We start from the raw sequence: 19,802 nt of genomic DNA on the forward strand, positions 1-19,802 counted from the left end.
TTTATTTATTTATATTTTTTTTTTTATTATTACTTAAATTTTTTCAATAAGGTTTTTTTTTTCAATTTTTATATATTTTTAGAATTTTTTTTTTATATATTATATATTTATTTATATTAATTTTCTTTAAATTTATTACTACTTCTATTTATATATATATTATTTTTTTATATTATTATAATTGACTAAGCTAAAAAATTAATTTTTTTATTTAATATTATGAAAAGTATTTCAAAATTAAATATATTAAATTTCTATTTCTTTTTTAATTTTATATTTATTATATTTTCATTTTTCATTATTATTATATTTTGCTTAGTCTTTTCTATAAGTTTGCTGTAACTGTTCCTGAATTTATACTTTATTGTTTGTTTAACTTTTGGATATTTTACTTTTTATTTTTTATATATTTTGCAATATAAATAAATAAATATATACTTACTTTGTTTTCTAATGGATTTAATACTCCTATATTAGGATTAGCATTAAAAATTTTGTTATAATTATTTTCTCTATTAATAAGTTCCAGTTTAAAGAATTTCATTTATTCATGTAATTTATTAATTTCAGAATCTCTTCTTAATATTTCTTAATGTAAAATCTTTATATTTTCGATGTCTTCAGGTCTAGAAGGTCTTTCTTCAAACATTTATTATAAATCCTTATAACTTATATAAATAAAAAATTTAAATAAGATGAAAAATAAAAAAATTTAATACTCAACTTCTAATTTTTAATATCTTTAATTTAAAGTATCTTCAACTTCAGCAAATTATAGCCTAGATGCTTCAATAAATTCAATTTACTCCTGAATTTTTTTATTTATGATTTCATTAGTTTTTTTAATTAATTGTTCTTCTTTTTTAATAAAGTTTAATTTAATATTTTCTATTTCTTAATTTTTTAATGACATTTCATTTTCTTATTAATCTCTTAGATTTTCATTTATTTAAATTCTATTTTTAATATCATTGGTAAGTTCAGAAATAATATTATCAGTTTCAAGTTTTAATTATTATAACTTGCTCTGAAGATCTTTTACAATTGAAATATGTTTCTTTAGTTCTTCTTGTGTTTTATTATGTTAATTTTATTCACTTTCTAATTTATTTTATAGGCTTTTAATTTTTTATTCGAATTCACTTGTTTTTTCTGCTAATTAAAAGTCAAACTTTCTTGATAATGAATTTAGTTTTTCTTCATGTAAATTCCTTAATGTTTATATTTCAATATCTTTTTCATCCTTTATTTTTAATTTTTTTTTGAAATATATAAATAAATTTATACCTAAAATTTTTTCAATTGTTTATTATGTTCAAAAATTAAATTTTCTTTGATTTTTTTTATTTCAACTTCATAATTTTCTTACATTTATTTTAATTAATTTTCATTTTTTTCTTAAGTCATTTTCATATCTAAATTAAACTTTTGATTGATCCCTTTAATTTCTTCTTAGTATTTCTATTCTAATTCTTGTATTTTTCCTAAATATTCTTAATTATCATTATTTAATTATTCTTTTAAACTTTAAACATGTTCTTTTAATCTTCTAATTTCTTCATTTTTTTATTTCTTAAAAAAAATATATTTAATATAATTTTTGTAAAAACAAATAAATAAATACTTCGATTCTATTAATTTCTATTTAATTTTAAGCTCTCAAAGCATTTATTTCGCCTTCATTTTAAACTCTCATCCTTGTTATAGTTTCTGAAAGTTCTCCATTTAGATTTGATTTAAGTTTATGTATTTCACTTTTGTATTTTTATTCACTTTCTTCCATTTTTCTCTTCAAATCTAAAAGTTCATTTTCTAAATTTTTTTATTTAGAATCTCCTTATTAGTTTAGATTTTGGATTTGATTTTATAATTAATTGATTTCGTTTTCTTATTATTTTATTATTTTTTATTTTTCATCCAAATCAGATACTAAATTTTTATTTATATCTTCCATAGATAGTATTTTCTATTGATATTCTTCACATTTTTTATTTAATTCAGATATTTTAAGATTTAATTCATTATTTTTTTATTACAATTATTATTATAAGAAATTTTCATTATTTTAAAATAACTTTTTTTAATTTTCTAATTAATCTAATAATTCCTTTTTTATTGGTTAAAAAATAATAAAAAAAAAAATTACTTAATTTTCTTATTAAAATTTAGATTTCATATAAGATTGGTTTTTATCATTTTCTTAATTCAAATTTTAAATTTAAATAGAATGATCTTTTTATAATGCAAATATTTTTTATTCAAAATAAGCTTTCATATCAGTGCATTATTTTTCATTTTCTTAATTCAATTTATTAATAGTATTTTAGAACTCTTCATTTTTAGTTTTCAAAAGAGCCTACATAATTTAAATTTATCCGTCAGAATTGTTTTAAAGATTAAAAATTTCATTTTGTAAATTTTATATTTATTGTTAATAATTTTCACATTTTAAATTTAAGCTTTGAATAATTATATCTTTATCAGAACAATTTTATTCGCTTTGTTTTAATTAATTTTATAAGTTTTCTATTTTTGTTTCCATTTCTTTTCTTATGTTTTTTAATTCTTCTATTTTATCATTTAGTTGTTTTTCTAATTATTTTTTTGTTGTCATTAATTCACTTTCTTTTATGTTCATTTATTTGCTTGAGTATTCTTAAAGCTCTTTTATTTTTCTTTCTTATTAAATTACTGTATTTTCAAATTGTTTACAAGTACTTTCTAGCTATTTATTTTTTTCTGAAATTGATTTATTTTCATTCTTTAAATTAGTTAATTCTTTTATTAAATCTTGCATTTCTTTTTAAATTTATTCATACAATTTCTTTTAATTATTCTTTTCTTCATTTAAAACTTTGATTACTTAATCTTTTTGTATCAATTAAGTTTTTAAGGATCCATTTTCTTATTCAAGTTCTGAAAATTTTTAACTTTATTCTTTATTTTTTTATTCAACTTAATTAATTTTAGTTTCAAGTTATTTTTTCTTATTGTAATTTAAAATAAGAATAAAATATATATAATATGATATTTTTTACTAATTCTTCTATCTACACTTATGATTATCCTTTTTAGTTTTTTAAATCTTCTTGTATTTTTTTATTTAGTTCATCAATTTTTTTCTTTAAAGTTTAATTTTCATTTTATGTTTTTTAAAGGTTTTCCTCAGCATCAAGCTTTTTCTTAAGTAATTCATTAAATTTCTCATTTTATGTTTTTACGTAATCAGCTATTTCTTTTTGGTGATTTTTTTTCAATGTTTCAGTATTATTTATCATTTTTTCAACATTTATATTTAAAGTTTCAATTTTCTTTACATTTTATTCACATTATAACTTATATTATTCGATTTTTTTATTTTGTTATAGTTCTTTTTCTTCGCATTTCTATTTAAATTTACTAAATTCAACTAAGCTTTAATTCTTTTCTTATTCAACTTATTACTTTACCTTTTGGATTTCTTTTAAGTTTTCCTCATTTTTATTCTACTTTTCTAAAGCCTCCTTATATTTTTATATTATTAAATTACTTTCTTTAACTGTACTTTCTAACTAGTTTTCATAAGTTAAAACAACAGCTTTTAAATTTTGCTCATATTCGTCGTTTTTTGTATTTAAAAAAAATATAACTTTTGTCAATTGGGCTACTTTTTTGCACATTTTATGATGCAAATCAGAAACATTATCTTACATTATTTATTTTTTTAATTTTTTATTTTTATTTTTTTTTTTTATTTTTTTTTAGTAAAAATTATTGTAAAGAGGAGAAAAAAAATTTAAATGTTAATTTTATAAAATAATAATAATTTTTTTTAAACAAACATTCAATAATAAACAAAAATAAAGGCATATTAAAGAAATTTAAATATTAAAATAATAATTTCGAAGCAAATTTTTTATTTTTATATTTATAAAATTAAGCACTTTATAAATTTAACTTCTTAATATAAATATAGACTATTAAAAATATATTTTATTTATTTTAAATAAGATAAAAAACAATAGATAAAAGCTACTTATTAATAATTATATTTTTAAAAAAATACATAGATAAATAATAAAATTATCAAATATATTTTCTAAGTTTAAGATTCTTAATAATAATAATAATATATTAAAATTTTTGTTAAAACTAAAATATAATCAAACAAACTATTAAATATATGGAAATATTTATAATGAAATTTATATTGCATTTTAAAATATATTTTATATGTAATAAAACTCATTAAAATGTAATAAATTTAAAATTATTTATTTATTTCTTAATTAATATTTTTGATATTATTTACAAAAAAATTATAAATATTATTTTATATTCAATTTTAGTATTATTTCATTTTCTTTTGTTAAATTTAATTTTTTTTAATTTAAAAATAATATAAATTAATCTTCTATTTCTCTTAAAAAACTAAGATAATTTGTTTGTATTAAATAGGTAAAAATTAAATAAAAAAAAAGGAATATAAATAATCTTGTTTGTAAATTTACCCATATACTAATTATTGGGAATTAAATATTATTTTAATATATTGATTTATTAAATAAGTTATTATAAATTTTTAATATTAAAATATATGATATTATAAAAATAAACAAAATGAAAAAAATATAGATATTATATATAAATATTTTTATAATTATATATTAATAATACATAATATATTTATTATTTAAATCATTTTAAATTTTATTAATCACTATCATCTGATAATACTATTTAATCTTCTTCTTATAGATTTATATCCCTTGCAAACTCTTCATAATTCTTGTATTTTAGTCTATGTATTTTATATTAAGCTGATTAAACTAATCTTTCTAAATGCAATTTAGTTAATTTTTTAATTTCCATATCTAATTATTTGGCTGATTTTTTATTTGTTAAATTTAGTATTTTTATTTTATTTCTATTTTGTAAGTATTAATAACTAAATCTCAAAATGGAAATTATCATAAAAAATTGAATTAAATAAAGTAAGTTCATTAAGGTTTAATTATTTTTAAAAATTAAAATCTATTTCTTAATTTAATATTAAAAGGTGTATAATATTTAGAATAGCAATATTACTATTAATGTTTTTGATATTTTATCCATTTTTTTTTTCTAAGTGTTTTATATATAAAATTACTTTATATTTATTTTAATTTTTTTTTTTAAAATTTGAAAATTATAAAATAATATATTTAATATATATGATATTTTTATAGTAGTAAAAGAATCTAAAAATATTTTAGTTTTAATTAATATTTTATGATTTTAATATATATAAATTAAATAATATAGTATTTAATTACAGTAAAAAATTTGAATATATAAAGAAAATAGTTGAATTATATACAATAATTGAGTACATATTATGCTAATAAATTAAAATTTATATATATATTAGGATAAAAGGTTTTTTAATATCATTTTTATTTAATTTATTTGACTTTAACAGATATAAATATTATTTTACATCAAACAATTACACTATTTCTACTTTAATGTTTAATATCTATATTTTAGCTTAATTTAAAATTTTAGACGTTAAATCTTTATTTTAATAATTTTACTTGCTAATATGAAAATATTTATATATATCATCATTAAATTCATTATATATATTTTTGCAATTTTTATTCTATTTGAATTCTTTGTATGATAATATTAATTATTTTTAATCAAGCATTTTTTCATTTTCAATTTAAAGATTAGCAACAAAATGGCCTCTATTATTATTTATTTAATAAATAGTTTTTATCAATAATTTCCATAAATTATTTATTTTATTAAAAAAAAAAATTATATATTTAAAAAATAATATTAAAATATTAAATATTTATCTCTTAATAAATTCAATTAATTTAAATATAAATATTTAATTATTATTTTAATAATTATTATAAATAATATTCATGAGTTATATACTTTTAGAAGAATCTAAAAAAGCTTTTGAAATACTAGAAAATGAAATAAATAATAATACAAAAAGTACATAGAATTTTATAAATTTTATACGAAAAATTTATGAAGAATAAAAGTTTTTTTGGGGCAAATTAAAATATTATTCATAATAATTTTTAGATGATAATAATTAATAAGACGAATATATGTATTTAATTAATTTTCTTCTTACAAAGATATGTACCTAATAGATAGTATTTAAAGAATAAGAAGAAGAAATTATTGAACCTTTTGAAATGTTTATTGAAAATTATAATAATACTAATCAATGCATAAAAGAAAATTGGAACTAAAAACATAATAAATTAAAAGAAAATATAATGAAAAAAGACGAAATACAAATAGAATGGGAAAAATATACGCTTTTCCTGTCAGATTTAGTAATCGACTTTTCAAATAATAATTAAAGTAAAAATAATTTCTAATTAAAAACAATTGAAAAATTTATTACTGTTTTTAATAATAATAATTTTTTTTGCAAAAATGTTTAAAAAAATGATGATTCTTTGAAAACTATTAGTTAAATTTAATAAAATATAGTTTCGAAATTAAATGATGCTTTTCAAGCATATAAAGAAAAAGGTAAATTTATTTATATATCATCTTTCTAATTACTAAAAATAGTATAAATTTAAACTATTAACATAAACGATTTAATAATTTATATTTTTTAAGACAAAAACAATAATTAAAATATTGAAAATGTAAAAAAAAAAGAAAAAAAATTAAAAAAAAAAGAAATAAATAGATGAAATATTCACTTAAAATGAAGATTATTAGAATTTTTTTAAAAAATCTTAGAAATATTTACAAGATTAAACTTTAATATAATTAAATTCAAAAAAGTTGAATTTTTTTATCCATATAATAAACTAAATCTCTAAAAAAGATAATATTTTTTAAAATTAATCTTTATTTGAAAACTTAATTGAGATTTATCAAGTTTTAAAAAAAAATCAGTCTTTAATATCTAAAAATTCTTTGCTTTTTCCAAAAATTTTCGAAAATGAAAATTTATGGATAAACTTTTTCGAAAAAACATTAAAATATCCATAAAAAAATTATTCTTCATATTTAAAAATCTTAATAACCTAATTTCAACCATAAACTGATTTATAAACACAGCTTTAATCTTTTTAAAATCTAATGTAAAATTTAGAAATTAAAAAATCTTAAATAAAGAAAATCCTATAAAATATTTCCCAAAAATACTCTTTAGAACCTAATTTAACAAAATTAAATAGCCCAAGTAAACTAAATGAAAACTACAAATTATACAGAAAACCCAAAAATAAAAGCGAGAATATAATATAAGTATTAAAAAAGATAATATTTTACATAAAAAGGGAAAACCTATAATAATTTCCATTAAATATAAATAAAGAAATATATAGAAAATTATATCCTTATTATATGAAAGCCTTATTTTTAAACTTCATTAAAAGACCTGAAAAATTCAGGATAAAGTTATTTGAGAAAAAACTAAATATGGAAAATGTAAAAAGTTTTACGTATTTAAATTTAAAATAAAAAATAGCACAAGAATATATTTTTTCGAAAATCGAATAAGAAATTTCCAATGATGTTTCCCGTTCTTTATAATTGCATTCCGCTTTTATTAATTCTAATACTTTATAAACTCTTCTAAGGATGTATGCTTATTATAATTCTAATATTTCTTATATTTAAGGAATGAATCATATTGCGTTATATCTTTATTTGGTTTTTAAAGATGAAGAAAAGGCATTTTGGGCGCTCTAAAATATAATAAATTCATATTGTAAACCTGTTTTGGAAGATCTAAATTATTTAAAAGTAGTTTTTTATTAGATAGATTGTCTAATGGCTATGATTACTCCTGAAATTCTTATTCATTTAAAAGGTTTGGGAATTTCTCATTCTGATTACGGAGTAAATATGGTTGTAACAGTGTTTTCTTGTGTTTTAATGCATTTTTAAAAGAGTTTACTTTTAGATTTATTTTGGGATTTTTTTATTTGTGAAGGATGGAAAGGGTTTTTTAAAAGTTTTTTATGGATTTTAAAGTATTTCGAAGACACTATTATTAGTTTAAAGAATTATGATGATTGTCTAATTTTTCTATAGAATTTGAGTTAATAAATGATATTTGGAAAAGAAGATTTTTGTTTGTTAAAAATAAAATAAGAAATTCAAAACATAAAAGTGTCATAAAAATTTTTAAATTAATGCGAAAATTAATATTTAAAAATATAAATTAAAAATAAATTAAATAATAAATGATAAATGTGAAAAAAAAAATATATATATATATATATATTTATATATATATATTATAAATAAATTTTTGATTATTTGATATTATATTATAAATAATCATTTAATTTATTTCTATATATATTAAATTAATTTTAAATTAAAAAATATAATATATAAAGAAAAAATCAATATTTATATTTGTTAAATATAATTAATAATAAAATAAACATATTTAAATAATTTTAATTATAATAAAATTTATTTTAAAACAGTTTGTTAAAAAAAGAAATTTTAATCAAATAATTTTTTTTTTTTAAATATAATATAAAGAAAAATAATAAAATATAAAAAATAAAAAAATATAATAAAAATAAATAGATTAATTAATTATTTATTAATTAATATAGTTATTATAAAAAATTTTAAATATAATAATAGGTTATATAAAATATTAGAAAATAATATAAAATAAAATTATTGAAATTATATAAAAAAAATATTTAGATGTCTGTAGTTCTTCCTGATGAAATATTAAAATTAGACAAAGAGCTTTACTAAAAATATATGGATTCTTTTGTAGTTTAATTCAAAAAACATATAACTATAGGTACAGCTGGATATAGAGATCATGCTAAATATTTAGAACATGTAAAAAAATTATTAATAAAATAAAAAGATTATTAAAATTATTTAAAAAAAGGTATGTTTAAGGATTGGTATTTTCTAAGGTCTTTTTGCAAGACTTGATAACTATAAAGTCTTAGGCATAAAATATTTATTTATTGATAATAAAATAATTATTTTTTTAAATTAAATAAAAAAGGTATTATGATTACTGCATCTCATAACCCAATATAAGATAATGGAATAAAAATAACTGATTTTGACGGTAACATGATTCGAAATTAACTCGAAAAAGAATTAGAGAAATTTGTAGTTGAACCATGTATTAATAAAGCTATAAATCAAATTCTTGAAGTACTACATAATTTACCAGGCTATAATTTAAATAATAAAGGTTTAGTTTTTGTAGGAAGAGATACAAGACCTTCTAATGAAATATTAGTTCCTTTAATAGAGTAAAATTATAAAAATATACATATATTCATATATTCATATATACATATATACATATATACATATATACATATATACATATATACATATATACATATATACATATATACATATATACATATATACATATATACAAATAATCTATATATTTATATTTACATTTTTATTTAATTACATTTATTTATTTTATAATTTAATAATTAGAAAAGGGCTTACATCAGTTAATTGCTAATTTATAGATGTTGGTAAAGTAACAACTCCTATGTTACATCACAATGTATGGTACTTTAATTGTTTTTAACATCATTTAACTCGAGAATCTTGGGCAGAATAATTTACATCAAGTTATTTTGATGTTTATTGGGGTTTTTTAACTAATTTATGTAAGGTTTAGGATATAAAAAGAAAGATAATGAATATATTCTTTTAGATATTTCAAATGGAGTTGGTGGTTTAAGAATAGGACCATTCAAAGTTGCTATATAGAAATACTTTAATTTTGATGTATTAAATGATAAAAATTAAGAATAACTAAATGTTGGATGCGGTGCTGAATTTGTTCACAAAGAATAATAATATCCTCTTGGATTTGTGGAAAGATTAAAAACTTTTCCCGATCTTAAAAATGTTAGATGTGTTAGTTATGATGGTGATTCTGATAGAATTGTTTATTTGTACTTTTATATATATATAATAATTTTTTTATATAAATAAAAATAAAGCTTACCAACAAATGATTTAAAATAAATTAGATTAATGGATGGTGATAAAATGATATCTTTATTTGCTTTATATTTTAAAACTGCGTTAAATAACCTTGAAAAAGCAGTAGAAGCGGCAAACAATACAGGAGATGTCAAAATATAAGACTTAAAACCAAAGCATTGGAATATTGGAATGGTATAAACACCTTATGCTAATGGATCTTCTTCTATTTACTTAAAGGAAAAATTAGGATTAAATGTTTTTTTTCACCTAATGGAGTAAAAAACCTACACCCTAATGCGCATAAAAATGATATTGGAATCTATTGCGAATCAAATGGGCATGGAACATTTCTTGTATCGGAAAAAAGAACCGAAGAATTACACTAGGCAATTCTTTAATTAAAAAAGGCCAAAGCTCGAAATGAGGAAAATTCTAAAATTCTTCATGATTGTTTGTATTAAGCTGAATAACTTTATAGATATATAAGAATTTGCAATTAAGTTTTTTTTTAAAAAATAAAATAATTGTAAAATAATTTTTTAATTTATAAAAAATATTAGAGTGTAGGTGATTCTATTACCAATATGCTTTGTATTGAAGCTGCAATGGCAGCTCTTAACTTTAGTCATGAAGATTATATTGGAATGTATGATGATTTAAAATGCAAAAATACTAAAGTTGTTGTTAAAGATAAAAGCAGAATAAAAGTTTCTTATCCTGAAGACAAAGTTTTAGAACCTAAAGAATTGTAAGATAAATTAGATGCCATTGTTGCTTTACATCCTGGAAGTAGGGCTTTTATTAGGCCTTCAGGTACTGAAGATATTGTAAGAATTTATGCAGAACATAAAGACATGGAGACTGTTGATAAAGTTTCTTAAGAAATAGCTTAAATGATTTTGAAAGATAAAATTATTAATTGAAAATATTTTTGAAAAAATAAAGCAATTAACTAATTTTTTTTATATATTAGTTTTTTGATTTAATATTAAAATAATAATTTAAGATAAATATCATTTATAAATTAATAAAATATTATTTTAATAATTATAAAAATAAAATAACTATAATTATATAAAATGAGAATATTTATTTATTTTTTCTTCTTTTTGAAACTTTTTAAGGCGTCTTAATTGAAAGAAATTCATGATAATATAATGTATTAAGAAAGTTAATAGGCTTATTCTAAATTATTGGATTTTTTTGAAAAGAAAATTTCATAAAACAGTACATAAAATCTTCCAGAGGCACTTTTTGAATACGGAAACTTTATATATTGCGGTTTAAACAAAAAAAATTCGTCTCTAAAGCTTGCTTTTTATTATTATAAATTGGCAGCCTCTTTAGGTTCTAAAAAGGCCCTTTTTATGACTTCTCTTTTTGCAAACTTTAGGCTGGACGGAACTTATAATATATTAAAGAATATTGAAAATTAAAAAAATACGAATTTATATCAATTCACTAATCAAAAAAAGAACGTTTCATCTTTTGTGGATTTATATTATTCAGCTTTATAAGATAATATAGAATCCGAATTAGCTCTAGCATTTAAATATTAATTTGTAAATAAATTTTATTTTTATTAATATAACAAAAAGTAAAATAGGGTTATGGGACTAATATGAATTGTTCTACTGCTTCACTTTATTATAAGGAAATAAATAAAAAGATATTTATTTCAAATAATACTTATATTTATCATTTAGAAAGAAAAAAATTAGATTATGATATATTTAATTTAAATAATTAAATTTTCAATTTTAATTATGATAAAATAGAAATCTTTTAAAGAGTTAAAAGTTAATTTTCTAATGAAAATTTAGTTGAACTTCTTAATCTGGCATAATCTTATTATTATGGAATTAATGGGTTTCGTTAAAATTTCCAAAAATCTTTTGAATTTTATTAAAAAGTTCTTAAAATTTCTCCTAATAATTAATAGGTATTTTTTTTACATCTATATATAAAATTTTTATATTTTTATTTCATAAAAAAAGGCACTACAAACGATTGCTTTTTAATATTTAAATAGTTTAGGTGTTCCTTAAGTAATGTTTTATGTAAATTTAAAAAATAATGTATATTTATTAGGATTATAAAAAAGCTTTTGATATATATTTAAAAGCAGCATAAGAAAATGAGGGATATGGATATAATGGTTTAGGTATTTTTATATTTAGAAATAAATTACTAAAAATTAATAAAAAAAGGAATTATGTATTATAATGGATATTATATTTAAAAAAATATTAGGCTTGCTATAAAAAACTTTAAATTATCTGCTGATTAAAAAGATACAAGCGGATAATTTAACTATGGTGTATTACACATGATGCCTTCTACATAAGAACTTAATAGAGATAAAACAATAGCTCATTCATATTTAAATTTAGCAGCTTAGAAAGGTCACCCATAAGCTTAATATGTTTTAGGTTTTATACAAAATTAATTTAAAAAATATTAATTAAAAACATTTTTAAGGCTTATTATATTTAGATGGAGTTGATTTTTATTAATCTTGTGAGCTTGCAGTCCTTATGATGGGCTAAAGCAGTTTAAAAGGAAATTTGACTCATTATATAAACTAAGGAAATCATCTGTACAATTAAAAAAATTATAGATAAGCTTTTTTGCAATATTTAATATCTGGATATTTAGGAGAATAAGTAATTTTTTTTTATTAAATAAAAAATAAATATAAAGACTGCACTATTAAATGCAGGAATATTATCTGATAGATATAATATATTAAATGAAATGGATTTTGATTATAATGTTTTATAAAAAGAATTAGAAGAAGATGAAATATATAATAAGTTAAAATCAAATAATATAATAAATTAAGACTTATATGAGATTCTTTTTGATGATTATCTTCAAATTATTGATAAATAAAAACTTTAATAGTATTTAAAATTCAATTAAACATTATCTGATAGTTTAAATAAATATATCGCATTTGAATAGTATAAACTTTCTGTTGTTTAAAATCCTTATAGTAGTTTGAGAATAGGAGATTTTTATTATTATGGAGAAAACATACCACAAAATTATGAAAAAGCTTACATATATTATAAAAAAGCTATAAGTATTTCAGAAACATTAAAAGACGAAGATAGCTTAACTCTTGCTTAAAGCTATTTTAATGTTGGGTACATGAGATATTATGGACTAGGAGTAGAAAAGAATACTACTAAAGCATCATTAAATTATCTAAAAAGTCTTAATATTACTGAAAAATATAATTATTTCAGTAGTGCTTTTATCAAAATCTATTTATTAAGTAATAGAGATATTTTGGAAAATATTGCAAAGAAATTACATTTTTTAAAAATTTTTTAATATTTATTTGGATTAGGAATTCTTATTATCATATTCTTACTTCATGCTTATAAATAAAGAATAAAAAATTATTATAGTATATGAAAAAAAAAAAATATTATATATAATTTCTTAAAATTAATTTTACAAAAGGATATAATTAATAAAAAAAAATATTTTTCAAATTTTTTAATTAATTCGTAATAAATATATATGATCATTCTTTTTTTATATTATTTTATTTAATCATTTTCTTTTTTTCATTAATATATTCTCTTACTTAAGCAAAATATTTATGTTTAAGTGCTTCTTCTGCAGTTATTCTTGCTGCCTTTTTATAAAAAAATTAAACTTATAATTTATTGGTATATTTAATAACAGGGTTTGACTAAAATATTCTATTAAACAAATCAAATTCGTCTTCTTCTAAATGTTACTTAATATATTTAATTCCAAACATATTTGTTCTATATATATATATCTAAAATAACAAATTATAAATTTATTTATTTTTACCTTTCTTATTAATTATAATCCTAGTAAATTGTTGCATTTATATTAACATTCATTAATGCAGATAATTTCAAATATTCTTTATATTAAAAGAAATCCATTTATGATTATAAAACAGTATCAAGACTATCGCCTTTAAATGGATAAGCACCATTGAATATCTAAATATTTTAAATTGTAAAATAAATTAGGTATATTAAATTAAAATAAATATATATACCATTCTATAAAAGCAAATTCCTATTGACCATACATCGATACCTAATGTAAAATGATGCCTATATTTTTCTTCTTTTAAATTTAATTCTGGCGGTCTGTATAAATATGTACCAGCCTATTAAAATTATATTATAATTATATTTAAATAAAAAATAAACTATATTTTCTTTCATTTCATTAGGAATATAAGGGTATGATTATCCCCAATCTACAAGTCTTAATATTTTTTTTTAACTATCAACAATAATATTTTCAGTTTTTATATCTCTATGAATAATATTTAATTTATGAGATTTATTAATTATCTTTATATTTTTTTATTTTTAAAATATTATATATTAAAAAATTATTAATTTTCTAATAAAATACATCAAATAATTAATAAGTATAATATTATATTTCAAATTTTGTTAAATTAACTAATTATTTGCTCAAAACGTTTCCTTTAGCATATTCTAAAACCTTTTTTTTTTTAATATTTATTAAATACAATAAAAGAATAAAAGTATAATAATTATTTTTACAAGTGAATATTAATTTTTTTATACATCATTAATAATATCATATAATCTATTTATTTGAGTTAACTTTGCGAGCTTCTATAAAACAAATACTTCCCTTTTAAATGAATTCCATTTAACTCCTTCTTTTAATTATTTAATAGCTACTGTTGAATTATTTTTTTTATTTATTCCTTTAAAAACTTCTGCAAATGAACCTGATCCTAATTTCTTAATTATTTTATATTTATTTGTTTAACTATTTAATATTTATTTTTTAAATACTTCAATTTGTGTATTAATTAATAAATTACTTAAAATTAAAAGGTCTTTTAAATTAAAGATACATTTAATGGTTTTAATATGAATTTATAAAATCTGTATTTGAGGCAAATTAATAATTTAAATAAGAATTTTTTTATAAGCATATTTATCCTACTAAATATACTGATGGAATAAATAGATTTTTTTAGTTATAAGAATTGATATAGTTAATTAAAATGAAAAATATTATTTCTTTCATAAATTAAAAATTGGATATTTTTATTTTAATAAAATAAGTTAAAAATATTTTTTAAATAAACATATTATTAAAAAATACTTATTAATTTTTTATATTTTATTTCTTAAAATTTTCAAAGAATAAAAATTTTCATGTTTCATCATTCAAACGAAAAACAACATTAAAAAATATATAATATATTAAATACTGAAATATTATCATAGTTATAAGATCGATATATCATCTCATAAACTTAAAATAATTAATAATATAATATAGAAATGAGTCCAAATATATACAAATAATAAAACTATTTCAAAAAAAAATGAATTTTACACAAAGAAGTTAAAGGAAAAGTCAAAGTAATTTAAAATATAATGAATTGCATATGTTATCCTAAAAAGGTAAATTGAAAAAAAGTTATTCTAATATTCAAAACGGTTTTTTTGATATTTTTTAAAGAAATTCTAATTAAAGTTTTAATAATATTGATAGAAATTCTAAAGATAGTTATCTTTTTTTAAACTAAATAACAGAAACTGAAGGTAATAATATATGTATATATATATATATTTTAATATGTATATATGTTTTAAAAAAAGCTGATTTAGTTTAATAATTATAATAGGAACTACAAAATTTTAAAGTTGATGAAAAAGATTATTTTAATAATATTACAAATTTAAATAACGAAACAATAAAAATGTAATAATAAATTAATTAATAAAAGCAAGAAGAAGAAAATAAAAATAAAAATAAAAATAAAATGAATACTACTATAAATGATAATACATAAAAAAATAAGTTAACTTAGAATAATTCTATAATTAAAATGAAAAATTTACTAAATATAATAAATTAAGAAAAAAACATAAAATATTAGTTTATAGTTTTATTAATTTAGAAAAAGAAAAAGAATAACTTAAATAAGAAAATTTATAATTAAAAAAATATTAATATTCTGTCATTAATAGTACATCAGTTTTTAATTAAAACTAGACACCAAGCATAATAAAAGCTCTAAATCTATCTATATTAATTTAAAAAAATAAAATTAAACCTGATAACAAATGAAGAAAATAAATAACTATTATTATATGTCATTTTATTTATTGATTATATATTTTTTTAATAAAAAAAAAAAAAAAATTCCTATGAAAAATATATATAATTTTATATTTATATATAATGGAATAAAAATCCAATAATTCATACTTTTCTTTATATGAAAATATAAACGTTACAGTCTTTAAAAAATATAAGTAAATTTGATTATTATAATAATCATAGTAAAAACCAAAAAATAAATAATTAAAAAAATAAAAAACTAAACAATATGGTATGAAATAATGAACCAAGCTTAGGTTCAAATAAAAAAGAGTTAAAAATAAACAAAAAAAGCAAAAGTTTAAGTAAATTAGCACTAAAAAAATGCATAAAATTAAATGAGATTTTACAAAAAAATATAATTATTAAAGAAATAATAAATATAAACAAGTGTGTAATAAAAAATATTAATAGAAACAATTAAAAAATAAACCAAATTTAAAATATTTTAAAAGATATATTTTTTAAATAAGAAAAATATTTAGCACTTGTAAATAACTAAATATAAATAAATACTGATATTAATAATATTAAAAATCTTACAAATTAAAATTATAGTAATTTATTGCAAAAATAAGAAACTATCAAAATTTTTAAAAAATATTAAAAATTCACTTATTGTAAATTTCCGTTCCTTTAAAAAAGTTAATTTAATGTTAAAAAATATTTAAAAGTAGAAAAGTGACAAAAATAAAAAAGATATGATTTATGTATTATAAATGGCGAATTTGCATAAGAAAAATAAATGTGGAGAATTTAGATAAGAAAATAACTTTTTGAAATTGAAATACTAAGTAATAATAATGAGAAAAAGGAGTATAATTCATAAAAAAATTGTTTCAATAAAAAAATATTATGAGATTTACTAAAAGAAAACAAAATAAAAATAAATAAACAAAATAATCAAATATTAATTCCCTTTAAATTTATGTATTTTTTGAAATAATAAATATTTTTCAAACATTATAAGCAAAAAATAAAATATAAGTTAGTGTTAATCTACTTAAATTATTTAAATAAAATAAAAATTAACATTAAAAAAAATTAAAGTTGTGAAAGATAAAGATAAATCAAACAACTTATAGCATTTCTAATAGAAATAAAAAAAATATAACAAAAATTTAGAGATATATTGAAAAGAATTGTAGAAAAAAAATATAATTAAAAATCCAACGAAAATTTATTAAAAAATAATTTAAATGTTTCTATAAAAAAATTATATATAAGAAAATTGTAAATAAAAGAATTTAAGAATTAAAAAAATAACAGTTATCAATAATATATGAGAAAAAATAAAAATAAATAAATTATTTATAAAAATAAAATTTTTTATAAATGCCTATATTTAATTTAATTTATTTTATAATTATTTATTATTTAATTTTTTTTATTTTTTTACATAAAAAATAAATATATTTTATTTTCTTTTTATTCTTATTCTCAACTACAACCACATTTTTTTTTTTTATTATGTTCTTTTTAATCGTTAGTTTTAATTTTTACACCTTATCCTTATTGTTATAAAGATTATAATTAATTATTATTTTTAACATTCTACAATATTTTCATTGCTAAATGATCAAATGCTTTTTCTACATTTTCTCCAGTTTTTGCACTAGTTTAAAAAAATGAAATTTTAAACTCATCTGCAAGTCTTTATCCCTCACTTCCTTATATAACTTTATCTTGAATGTCTGATTTATTAGCGATAAGAATTATCTAAACAGCGTCACCAACATTATCTTTTATTTATCTAAAACGTATTTAAATTAATAAAAATATAAATATAATAAAAAAACTTCATCCAAGAAGATATATTTTCAAAAGCTTTTCTATTTTCAACGGAATAAACTAATGCGATTCCCATTACACCGTTATATAGAGTATTAGTAATTGTTTTAAATCTTTCTTATCCTGCAGTATCCCATAATTAAAGTTTAATTACTTTGTCTTAGATTTAAAGTGATTTTTGCTTAAAATCAATTCCTAATTATATATTTTTTATTTAATTTATTTAAATATATATACCAATTGTAGGCATATGAGTTAATACAAAATTTTTATCACAATATTAAAGTAAAAGACATGATTTACCGACTGCTTAATCACCTAGAATTAATACTTTAAATAAAAAGCTATTTTGTTAATTCATTTTTATTTTTAAATTATAATTTTTTTTATAATATTTTTAATTGCAAAAATTTATTTGTAAATGAATATATATATAAATGTATATATATCGAAAATAAAAAATAACAAATTGATATTATTTTATAGTCTATAAAATTTAAAATATTATTAATTTATAATAAAAATAATTGTAAATATAATATAGATATATAAAATATATACTTAAAAATATACTTAAAAATATGCTTATAATGATATATATATATATATATATATATATATATTTTATATATATAATTTTTATATATTTTATATTTAATATTATATAAAAATTTCTTTAAATTTTAGAAATTATATATAAATTATATTATATAAATAATATTTTATATTAATTATTATATAAATTTAAATTTTTATATTATTTTTGTGATTACATAAAATTTATTTAATTTATTATCATTTAATTATATTTTAAATTTTTTTAAATATTATTTTTCATTTTTTTCTAAATTTTTATAAGCATTTAAAAAAATGAATTCAGATTATAATTATACTTAAAGCGATTATCAGAATTCATAAAATAAGTAATATTTACAAAAATAATAATTTGATAATTAAAGTTTGTTTTAAAGTTAAGGATTAGAGGATGATAGCATTTAGCTTAATAATATTTTACATAATTTGAAAAATAAGTAAGAAAATCTAAATTAATTAATTTCAAATAAATATGAAGAGAAAGAAGGAATAATTTAAGATATTACAATTCTTTAGTAAAGATTAAAATAACTTAATAAAAGCTTATCAAAAAAATAATAAATATATGAAAATTATGAAGAAAATATTTCCGAATTAGATAAAGCATATATAAAAATTTAAGAATCAGCAAAATTACTTTTAACTGTTGTAAAAAATAAAAATAGTCAGCTTTAAAAATTAATAAGAAATTGAATATAAAAATAAAAAATTAAATATTTCTATTTATTACATATTTTAATTTTTTAAAGATATTTTTATAAATATTTATAAAATATTCTTATATTATATTTTATACTTTAAAAAAAATATTCAAAAAACAATTAAAATAAAATATGAGTTCAAAAACAAGACAGTCATAAAGGCAAAGAAAAATAAATTAAACTTTAAAAAATGTAGATAGTGAAATGCGAAAATATGTATAAAATACAAAAATTGACGAATTAGAAAGTGATTTTTATGATTCTCCTAATCGATTAGTAGAAGATAGTGATAATGAAGATTTCGAGTTAATACTAGAAGACGATAAAAATGCTAACGAAAAAAAAAAGAAAAAATTGAAGAGAAAAATAAATAAAAGAATGAAAAAAGAAACACATTTAAGAAAAAATTTTAACTTAAAAAAACTTATTAAAGAAGAAGATTTAGAGAATAAAAAGATTTTCCCTAATTTTTGCAATATAAAAATGGGTTCAAATAAACTTCCTTCAAGATCTTTTTGTTCTATTTGTGGATTAATTTCTAAATATTCATGTCCAAGATGTGGAGATAAATATTGTTGTATTCGT

General features: G+C 16.6%; 5 protein-coding genes across 5 annotated transcripts, besides 31 other annotated features; 1 reads left to right on the plus strand and 4 right to left on the minus strand. All coding sequences in view use genetic code 6, as the record gives it.

Moving 5' to 3' along the window:
* Positions 1–27: part of a microsatellite that runs on past the window's edge.
* Positions 1–31: part of a microsatellite that runs on past the window's edge.
* Positions 32–95: 64 nt separating this feature from the next.
* Positions 96–176: a microsatellite.
* Positions 177–295: 119 nt separating this feature from the next.
* On the minus strand, positions 296–1,783 carry IMG5_164770 (hypothetical protein; the record flags this gene model as incomplete). The annotated part of the gene is made up of 3 exons (XM_004030206.1): positions 296–1,243; positions 1,288–1,572; positions 1,625–1,783. The coding sequence occupies 3 exons, from the start codon at positions 1,781–1,783 to the stop codon at positions 296–298; spliced, it is 1,392 nt and encodes a 463-aa protein (XP_004030254.1).
* Positions 1,784–2,089: 306 nt separating this feature from the next.
* Positions 2,090–3,701, minus strand: IMG5_164780 (hypothetical protein). Its single transcript, XM_004030207.1, has 3 exons — positions 3,039–3,701; positions 2,147–2,986; positions 2,090–2,107 (listed from the first exon to the last, which is right to left on the minus strand). The coding sequence occupies exon 1, from the start codon at positions 3,593–3,595 to the stop codon at positions 3,275–3,277; it is 321 nt and encodes a 106-aa protein (XP_004030255.1). The 5' UTR covers positions 3,596–3,701; the 3' UTR covers positions 2,090–2,107; positions 2,147–2,986; positions 3,039–3,274.
* Positions 3,692–3,742: a microsatellite.
* Positions 3,695–3,739: a microsatellite.
* Positions 3,743–5,224: 1,482 nt separating the features above from the next.
* Positions 5,225–5,261: a microsatellite.
* Positions 5,262–5,769: 508 nt separating this feature from the next.
* Positions 5,770–5,818: a microsatellite.
* Positions 5,779–5,824: a microsatellite.
* An 821-nt stretch (positions 5,825–6,645) lies between these two features.
* Positions 6,646–6,687: a microsatellite.
* Positions 6,688–8,172: 1,485 nt separating this feature from the next.
* Positions 8,173–8,206: a microsatellite.
* Positions 8,174–8,206: a microsatellite.
* Positions 8,207–8,225: 19 nt separating this feature from the next.
* Positions 8,226–8,263: a microsatellite.
* A 235-nt stretch (positions 8,264–8,498) lies between these two features.
* Positions 8,499–8,561: a microsatellite.
* Positions 8,509–8,559: a microsatellite.
* Positions 8,515–8,559: a microsatellite.
* Position 8,562: 1 nt separating the features above from the next.
* Positions 8,563–8,597: a microsatellite.
* Positions 8,584–8,650: a microsatellite.
* Positions 8,628–8,682: a microsatellite.
* Positions 8,630–8,685: a microsatellite.
* Positions 8,686–8,807: 122 nt separating this feature from the next.
* IMG5_164790 (n-acetylglucosamine-phosphate mutase, putative) lies at positions 8,808–10,918 on the plus strand. The gene is made up of 5 exons (XM_004030208.1): positions 8,808–8,832; positions 8,885–8,948; positions 9,008–9,263; positions 9,466–10,469; positions 10,530–10,918. Exons 4-5 carry the CDS (start codon positions 9,643–9,645, stop codon positions 10,864–10,866), a joined length of 1,164 nt encoding a protein of 387 aa, XP_004030256.1. The 5' UTR covers positions 8,808–8,832; positions 8,885–8,948; positions 9,008–9,263; positions 9,466–9,642; the 3' UTR covers positions 10,867–10,918.
* Positions 9,278–9,396: a microsatellite.
* A 47-nt stretch (positions 10,919–10,965) lies between the features above and the next one.
* Positions 10,966–11,010: a microsatellite.
* Positions 11,011–13,339: 2,329 nt separating this feature from the next.
* IMG5_164800 (hypothetical protein) lies at positions 13,340–14,781 on the minus strand (the record flags this gene model as incomplete). Its single annotated transcript, XM_004030209.1, has 8 exons — positions 13,340–13,357; positions 13,571–13,621; positions 13,670–13,757; positions 13,807–13,964; positions 14,024–14,137; positions 14,181–14,327; positions 14,392–14,484; positions 14,547–14,781. Coding segments are annotated over 8 exons (904 nt in total), but the record flags the coding sequence as incomplete, so codon positions are not given.
* Positions 14,750–14,803: a microsatellite.
* Positions 14,804–15,583: 780 nt separating this feature from the next.
* Positions 15,584–15,620: a microsatellite.
* A 144-nt stretch (positions 15,621–15,764) lies between these two features.
* Positions 15,765–15,791: a microsatellite.
* A 531-nt stretch (positions 15,792–16,322) lies between these two features.
* Positions 16,323–16,356: a microsatellite.
* A 1,075-nt stretch (positions 16,357–17,431) lies between these two features.
* Positions 17,432–17,467: a microsatellite.
* A 104-nt stretch (positions 17,468–17,571) lies between these two features.
* On the minus strand, positions 17,572–18,283 carry IMG5_164810 (ras oncogene family protein, putative; the record flags this gene model as incomplete). Its single annotated transcript, XM_004030210.1, has 2 exons — positions 17,572–17,884; positions 17,931–18,283. The coding sequence occupies 2 exons, from the start codon at positions 18,281–18,283 to the stop codon at positions 17,572–17,574; spliced, it is 666 nt and encodes a 221-aa protein (XP_004030258.1).
* A 57-nt stretch (positions 18,284–18,340) lies between these two features.
* Positions 18,341–18,371: a microsatellite.
* Positions 18,372–18,471: 100 nt separating this feature from the next.
* Positions 18,472–18,510: a microsatellite.
* Positions 18,472–18,520: a microsatellite.
* Positions 18,516–18,557: a microsatellite.
* A 58-nt stretch (positions 18,558–18,615) lies between these two features.
* Positions 18,616–18,667: a microsatellite.
* The last annotated feature ends 1,135 nt before the right edge of the window (positions 18,668–19,802 follow it).

This window comes from Ichthyophthirius multifiliis (genome assembly GCF_000220395.1).
Source record: "Ichthyophthirius multifiliis unplaced genomic scaffold scaff_1120509251233, whole genome shotgun sequence".
Classification (NCBI taxonomy): domain Eukaryota; phylum Ciliophora; class Oligohymenophorea; order Hymenostomatida; genus Ichthyophthirius; species Ichthyophthirius multifiliis.